At 53.9% G+C, this 8,160-nt stretch overlaps 1 protein-coding gene across 1 annotated transcript; it reads right to left on the bottom strand.

Annotated features, from left to right (window-relative positions):
* Positions 1-600: 600 nt before the first annotated feature.
* On the bottom strand, positions 601-8,159 carry ATPAF2 (ATP synthase mitochondrial F1 complex assembly factor 2). Its single transcript, XM_064461464.1, has 8 exons — positions 7,945-8,159; positions 6,123-6,167; positions 5,626-5,771; positions 4,721-4,818; positions 3,679-3,759; positions 3,433-3,545; positions 1,859-1,974; positions 601-1,232 (listed from the first exon to the last, which is right to left on the bottom strand). Exons 1-8 carry the CDS (start codon positions 8,072-8,074, stop codon positions 1,095-1,097), a joined length of 867 nt encoding a protein of 288 aa, XP_064317534.1. The 5' UTR covers positions 8,075-8,159; the 3' UTR covers positions 601-1,094.
* Between the last annotated feature and the right edge of the window lies 1 nt (position 8,160).

Raw genomic sequence — 8,160 nt, 5'->3', positions numbered from 1 at the left:
TCTGCAGCGTGAACAGAGCAGCCCCCAGCTAGCAAGAAGGGAAATCAATGGTTCCACGGGAGCTCACACACCACCGCTCATAACAGCCAAGCGAGGAGTCATTAATTCCCCTCCTTGCTCAGTGACAGCAGCTGCTACGCTCACTTGTGGGCAGCTTCTGAGGAATGATGCTGGCGGTACTGCTCAAGGCAAGCAGCAAGGAGAAAGGTGGGAAGGTTAAATGAGAGGGTGGCTGCATATGCACTCTGGGGAGAGACCTGGTCTCTCCAAAAGCCCCGTGGCTGGTGCTACCTGTCATATACAGATTTAGCTCGTAGTACCCTGTGCTTCTGAAGATGGCAAGGGCCCAGGCTTCCCACCTCTTGCTCCAGGACTGCACAGTCGGCTCCCTGCTACTCCTTGGCTGCAAGGACAGGGCACCTAGCATGGAGAAGCTCACACACAGATGCAGAGGGAGCAGATCTGTTTGGTAGTTAGTGTCTGCTCAGCTCTGCTCCATGTTTTTTTCAGCCTCCAGCTGTCCCAGCGCCTGCCTGGAACCTGGCAGCTCAGGACCTACACCACGGTTTGGTGATTAAAACAAAGAAATACTCAGCAGCATTGGCTTTCTGTATCTAACAGGGGCATGCCTTTAATCAAACAGAGAGACCCTGATGTTACATACAGGCACACTGAGGGATGAAGAACAGATGCAATGGAGTCTGTTTTCAGATTTCCATAACAAGTGTGTGTCAGGAGCTGGCAGCTATGAAGACATGTGGCATATGCTGGGTATGTCTGTGCCGTGCCCTGCCCAGGAAGCTGTTTCTTTCGTGGGAGCTCCTCCGATGAGTTGCAGACACCGGTAATGGACAGAGCTGCTGTCTTGGGGATGCAGAGGAAGCTCACCTTGACCTTTTCTCCTTGCGGGCTCAAAATTGCTGGTGCTGCACTGCGGCAGGCAGTCCAAGCAAGGAGTTGCCCACAAAGGCGCAGTTCCTCAGCACAAGGCTGATCCCAGGAAAGGCGTGGTGGCAGAAGGGTGGTTCCCATCCACTGGGTCATACCAGCGATTCACAGCTGGGCATTTTCCTCCTGTGCCCAGCCCAACAGCCTCAGTCCTGCAACAGCTTGTGTTTTACAGTTGAGCTCTCCGAACATAGGTGAACAAAGAGAGTCCCAGCTGCTGCGCGAGCACGCAGCTCGCACAGATCATAATCGTGGGCCCACTCCACGTTGCCCCACCGTTGAATCTGAGGGAGAGGAGGAACACGAGTCAGTTCAGAACTGATACGTAGAGCTGCTCAGCAATTCTCAGCCTCCCTTTTCATGTTTGTGAAACACTGGTAACCCCCAGGAGCTGTGCTGATCACTGACTACAGGGGTAGGGAGATCTCCAGATGAGTTCAGTGGAAGGACATGCTTCATCTGTACAGGGTCTAAGGCAAAGCCCCTCAAGGGGAGGATGAAAAGATTCCCATCAACTTCAGCCACTTTCAGGTCAGTGAGAGCTTCACACCAGGCCAGTTTCCAGCAAGCAAGTTATTAGCTTGGTGTCTACCAAGACCTCCAGGCTGGATAACCCACAGCAAGAGAAGCCAGCCATGACTTTGCACAGCAGATTAGAGAAGGGAAAAAACCAGCCATCTGGGTTCTGCAAAAAGAAACTGGCAGCCCCGGGAGCGCTCTGGGCTGTTTTGCCCATGATGTTGCTCTACAGCAGTGCATCCAAACTCTCTCAAATGGGGAGACTCGGAGAGCGGAACCTCTCCTGCAATAGCAGGCACTTCCCTTGCCAGTTATTTGTGGTGGGAGATGCATTTGTCATGCTGAGATTATTGCTATTTGAATTATAGGGCTGTTCTGTAACATCATTTACCTGGTATTCTTCCTCCAGGCGAGACAGAAGCACGGCTTTCTCTACTGTAATGTGCCTGTCAATCAGACCCATGGACAGAATCAGGGATTTCAGCTGGGTGATTACATATTCTATACCTGGGAAGGAATAACCCAAAACAAACAAGATTTATGGTTGTTTTCTGCAGCTTTACAGCAGCATCTTCACCGTCTCTGAAGAGACGGTCGGGGCGTGGTACCTCCTCAGGGACAGTGATACCTCCCACTTGCATCTGGGCACTTTAGCATCAGATCTGCAGTTAACAGCAGACACAAAGCGCTGTTCTGGCCACTGTCACTGCAGCAACAAAGGCTATGCCTTGGAAACTGCCTCCTTTCATTCTGCCACAAACCTGCCCTGTGCAAAGGGGAAGGATACCCATCCAGGCCTGAGTATTCCGGACCTCAGCTGAAAGTCTAGGGTGAGAGGGACTTGTATACTGTTGGGTGATAAAAGAACTGTCCACATCTATAAACACTCCTAGAAGAACACTGTGCGTGGTGTGTGTGATGGGCTGCACCCTGGGAGAGCTGTGTCAGCAAAATACTCAGCTGGTAAACAGAGTTCTTTCCTGCCATGCCACCAGCTACTGGCTTGCAAGACACCCCTCTTCAGGGGAGGAAAGAAAGCGCCTGGTGGCTGAGGGGCCAGAGCAAATCCCACAGACATGCACATCTGGAAAGAGGAGAAAGAAAGGAGGGCTCAAAACTCTGAGCTGCTGAGTTCAGCTCAAGCTGACAAGAAATGGAGGTGCCTGTGCATGGACAGGGTCTAAGGAAGGAACTGAAGTCAGACTCGTCCTGCACTACCAGTCTAGGCCAGACCTTGAATTTCAAGTCTAAAGCTGACCAGCTGCCCAGGGGCTCCCCTTCCCCAGGGGACACACATGCCTTTCCCTTCCACCCTGCCTACCCATATAACAAACCATGACGTAAAGATATTCTTTGATGAATCATTTCTTTTCAGGGGTAATGGGAAGGCTTTGCAGTTCCTGTCGCAGGAATCCTGTCCCTGATACCTTTCCCTAGCTGCTCAGCTAATGTCTTCTGTGGGTTTCAACATCTGCTGCTCATTCAAGTCTTGCATTTGAGGACTTCAGCAAAACAAACATTACTTCATCTGTTTATCTTAGGTATCATTCGGCAGTTTAAGGCAAGATCAAGTGGGCTATAAGGGTGAAAGAGTGAGGAGAATGCACAAAACTAGGGACACTCAGAGTACTAAACCTCACTTCTTTTCCTGGTAACGAAGCCAGGACTAAGTTATTAGCAAGTTTGGCATTAAAGAAGTTATTTGCACTAGGGTAGAGCAAACAGCTCGCACGTCAGCACAGTCAGGCCCCGAACACTAACAGCACTAAAGGGAGAGTCCCTACCCTTAAATACAGCTAAGGGACTGGCCTGCATATTTGAAACACAAATCTCAACACTCCAATTATCTCAGTGTATCAGCAGGAGAGGGAAAACATTACAGTCACTTTTCTGCCCCATGGAGAGGAAGCACTTCCCCCACTGGCACAGCCTGAGCAGAGGGCTGTCCAGCCCAGTCTCTCTCACCTTGCAGGGCCCACATGTTGTAAGATGCCAGATGGCTGACAAAGGTTTCCTTGGTGCTGGCTGGGATGTTTGGCCCCAGGATGCTGGTCGAGGAGCCAATTGCCACATTGTACCTGGAACAATCACCCAGCCCCTTAGAAAAGCACAGAGCTTGTGAACCTTGCAGCTCTGTCGGTCACAAGCACTAGAGCTCCTGGCCTCAGCAGGGCAGGACATAAGCAGACAGAAACATCTTTGACCTCTTACCTTTCCTCAGCCCAGGTGACAACGGGATCCCATTCATTCTTCTGCAGCTCTGCCAAGGCAGCTGGCTCCTCCACACGGTAGCTGGGACATTGCAGAACAAAACCACACTGGATGTTCACTCCCAGGCTGCCAGACAACTCCCTGCCAGGCTGGGGCACACCTCTGGGAAGGAAGCTGCCCCCCACCAGACCCCAGCGAGGGGAACAAGGGCCTGCTGTCCACCCAGGCACCAGCAGCAGTGACTGGGAACAATCCCCATGCTCATCACCAAATTCAGATCTTTTTGTTGTTCCAGAAGGGGCAGTTTTATCTTACTACCAAACTGAGCAGCAAACTGTGAACAGATAATTGCAGGTAGCCAGCCACAGGACGCAGCAAGCTTTAGCTGTTAGAGCCCGGGACATATCCCACTGGAACTCTTTATATGGGGCCACTCCTCCTGCCTCGCCTTGCCCAGCGGCTCAGCTCAGCACTCCCCACAGCCAGCCTGACCAAAGGCAGATGGGGGTGCCCTGTTCCCCTGTCCTCACAGGAGCTGAGCAGCTGCCAGTGAACACCTCAGAGGTTGGGACCGTGAGACAGGAGCTTGGGCATGAGCAGGCTTGATCCTACAGCCCACAGGGACTAAGGGCATTTTGCTAGTGGTACAGGAATCTGAGCTGCCTGTAGGGGCACAGGAGTACCAGGGACTGGGCTGACAGATTCCCACAGGCCTTTCAAAGATGTTTACTTTTCCCCAAGGAGATCTTAATTTCCTGCTGCTCCTGCCCTTGCCCAGCATGGAGGTGTCCAAAACAGAGTTCAACAGAGGACTAGATCCCCATTCTCCCCCATACCTATGCCCTTCGGGTGCACGGACTTCCACTAGGTTGGCAGATGTAGGACTGGCCTAAACTAATCCAAACCCTCCGGCCAAAACCAAAGCCATGCCACGACTGAGTCGTAGCAGACATTTTCCCTCTCTTCCCGCAGTCTCCCTTCCAAAAACCACACTGCAACAAGACAACCTCGCCTCTGTGCCAGTGGGGCCCCCATCTCATACCAGACAGTGTCAGTCTCCAGGAACTTCACAGCTGCACGGATCAGCTGCATTTTGTTTCGCTGCGTGGGATTGTCCAGTGCCGTGTTGCACAGCGTGGTCTGTGGGATAAAGGCAGTTTAAACCACTGCTATTCAAGGCTTGGGGAAGCAGCAGCTTCCATTGTACAAGGCCAAGAAGAAGCAGAGGAATTTAGGGCAGCCAGAGAACCGAGGAATGCAGGTAAAAGGGATGCAGGGCCAGAACATGGCTCACATAATAGGAAACTCCTCACTGGTTTCAGAAGCCTTGGGAGCAGTCCCATCAAGCACTGGGGAGAGGGCTCACAGACTGCTCTAGAGCTCACCCCATTTTCTCCTGCCTCCTGCTATCCCCTTCCCAAGTCCCCTGGTGACACAGATTCCACCCCAGACAGTATGTAACTGCCCTCACAACCACAAGGTTCTCCCCAGTGCCCAGCCAAAGTCCCAACATCTTGTCCCCAATTCCATGGGCTTAAGGACAACCTGCTCCATCCGTGTTTGTGTTTGGAGACTGTTTTCATGTCTACATGGTCACCCCAGTTTTAGACTAAGCCATGCCAATTCTACTGCAAGTACTCAGGAGAGCTGGCAGAGGCAAGATGCAGAAGGAAGTGTTCTCAGAAGATGCCCCCGTCTCAACACCCTGGTGCAAGGCTTTACACCCCAAAGCAGTTCCCAGCCCCAAAGCGGTTCTCAGCCCTTGCTCTGGAATCCATTCTGCCAGCTGGCAAAGCTCTTGCCAGGTGGCAGTGGCCTGGCAAACACATCTTTAACCCCTGGCATTTTGATTGCCTGTCTTTAATCCTGATTTCCTTGCCCTGACTGCTCCCAACAAACTGCCTTCTGCCCCACCAAGGTCTGGGTGTCCCAAGCTGCTGTGCTCACCAGGTGCATAGTGTAGAACTTGATGGTGTCTTTCTGGGAGTCCCACTCTGTTGCCACTGCGATGGCCAAGGCCTCACTGGGGACAGTGAAGAGCTTGGCCTGGGGTGTTTTCAGCTTCCGGTGGTCCAGGTTTATTTCAAAGCCTCCTGGGGAATCAGAGTATAAATCCTGGGGGATCAAAGAGGAGTAGGCACTAAGGAACAACAGACAACCCCACAGTGGGAGCAGATTTGGAGCCAATGCTGACAGCAGCAAGGGACCAGGGATACTCGAGTTTCCCACTGTCACCATCATCATCATTTTGATATATTTTTTCCCCCAAAAGGTCTTGGAAGTTGTTTCCCACCACACAGTTTCACTGTAGATGAGCAAAGGGCACAGCAGGCTAGTGACAAATACCCCACTTGCACAGCCTGGGTTGCGGGTGGGCTGCGCTCTCGCTGAAGCAGCGCAGGGTGATAACACCCCTCCTGGGGTGTCCTGGCGGCCGTACTCACCTTCTCCTTGTGAGATGCTCACGTTCTGGTAAAACCGCTTCCTCTCTGGGGGCAAAAACAAAAAACACAGCCATTCAGAAGGCAGTCAGAGGAGGTTCAGCTGCTTCCCGCGCTCCCCATCAAAGCCCAGAAAGACAGAGCCCTTGGTGCTGTCAAGGTGGCCTGACCACAAAAATCCCTCCCACTCATCTTCAGCTTCCAAGCACTGCACCGTTTCAGCGACCTCCACTCAACCAGGGAAGCACCATGAAACCGGTGAAAAAAAGAGTGTTGCTGCACGTAACCGACAAGTGCACTGGAGTGGCTTGACTTTGCTTCCACCGGCCCAGGCTGGGCTATCAGCTCCCTTCGAGCTGGCCTGCAGCGAGTTTCTGCAGAGCCTGGCAGGGGTGGTTTCCCAAGCAGACCTGGCCCAGCACTTCTTCCCAGCCTGGTAGAGGAGTTTCACTCTGGGCTCAATCTTTCAAGATTTTCCCACTGCAGTCATCTTTGACACATAATCCCTGAACCGCCTTGGCTAGCTCTCTCTCCCTGCTTGCTCTCAAAGCAACGAGAAAAATAACAGAGCTGGGTTAGAGGCAGGGCAAGGCCCCAGCGACCTCCCTGCCCACCCCCACCACCGACAAACCCACCCAGAGCCAGCCCACCTGCTCTCCCTCAGTGCATCTCGCTCATTCTCTGCTTTGAACTGCAGCTGATGCACTGGCTGGAAGAACCACAGCTGCCAGAGCATGCAGGGACGCTGTTCCCTTTGCTGCGACTGCCCATGGGGGCAGGTTTATTGCAGGCACATATGGTGACAGCTGGATGGTGTTGGCGACATGTCACACACACTGCAGCGTGCCACTGAGTCACCAGGGGAAGTATCACCTCCCTGCAGCCACCTCCAGTGCATGCATCCATCTCCAGCTTGGGAATTCACCTGCTCCACCAGCAAGGTGAGCCCAAGGGAACTGCAGGTGTCTGTTCTAAGAGCAGCCTCCTTTCCTACAGCACTGCTTCATGAGCTCCCAACATCTGAGAGCCGAAGTACACATGTTGCAAAAGCTTGTATCTCTCATGCAAGGCAGGAAGAATCTGCAAGCCGTTCCCCTGAAGACAGCAATCGATTGTAAACCCCGAACCCTTAAATCTACCTTGTGAGGCGTGAAAAGAGCAGGCCAGGCTGCAGGTCTGTTATTCTATGCTAAAAACCCCCACTTTCCCGCTGGGAAAACGGAACAGGATTTGCTCAGGCTCAGCAACCTGCAAGCTTCGGGGCCTCAGAAAATGCCGTGCTGTTGAGGCACAGTTCTGAAAAGATTAATATCTGCGTACCCTGGAAGAGTCCTGAGTCATGTCAGTGGGCTCCCCACACCCCACGATGAGTCACTGCAACTCCATAGCCCCACCTCAGACAGAATGAAGCTATTTTACTGCCCTCGAACCCACACGTTTCCAGCAAAATCTACTGGGGGGTGGGGGGGGACACATGGCCCAGAATGTGCCTCAACCACCCGGGCTAGGTACCATCCTCCCCCAAAATCACTAAAAACCCAACCAAAACACAAAAGCAAAGTGGTGCACTGAGGACTTGGCCGTACTGCCAGCGAATCCCCCCTCTGACCCCCGGTTAATGTCAGGGGAAGGGGGCAGCACCCGCTCACCCCACGAAAGGGAGCCCTGGCCCCATGGGGGTCCCGCCCCGCCGCGGTAGGGGTGGAGGCGTTTGACCGTTTCCCGTATTTCCACCGACGCTGGGGTCGCCGGACCCAGCCCTCCCCCTACCCGAGGTGACCTTGACGGGGCTGGAGAGGCCCCGGGCGGCCCGGCGCTCCCTCACCTGCAGGTGGGGCGTAGCTCCGGCCCCCGCCCGGCCCCACCGGGCCGCTCCCGCCGACCGCGGGAGGCAGTCGGGGGAGGTCGGCGGTCAGGGAGCGGCCTCGCAGCAGCCGGTAACAGCCGCGCCACATCACGGCGAAGGGACGAGAAGGAACAACCGCCGCCTCCCTCCCGCCTCATGGGCGCCGCCATGTTGCGGCGGCAGCGGCCAATCCGC

The sequence above is a fragment of the Phalacrocorax carbo genome, chromosome 10 (genome assembly GCF_963921805.1).
Source record: "Phalacrocorax carbo chromosome 10, bPhaCar2.1, whole genome shotgun sequence".
NCBI classification, from domain to species: Eukaryota; Metazoa; Chordata; class Aves; order Suliformes; family Phalacrocoracidae; genus Phalacrocorax; species Phalacrocorax carbo.
Note: the sequence above shows the minus strand (reverse complement) of the source record. Positions and strands in the feature narration are given on the sequence as shown.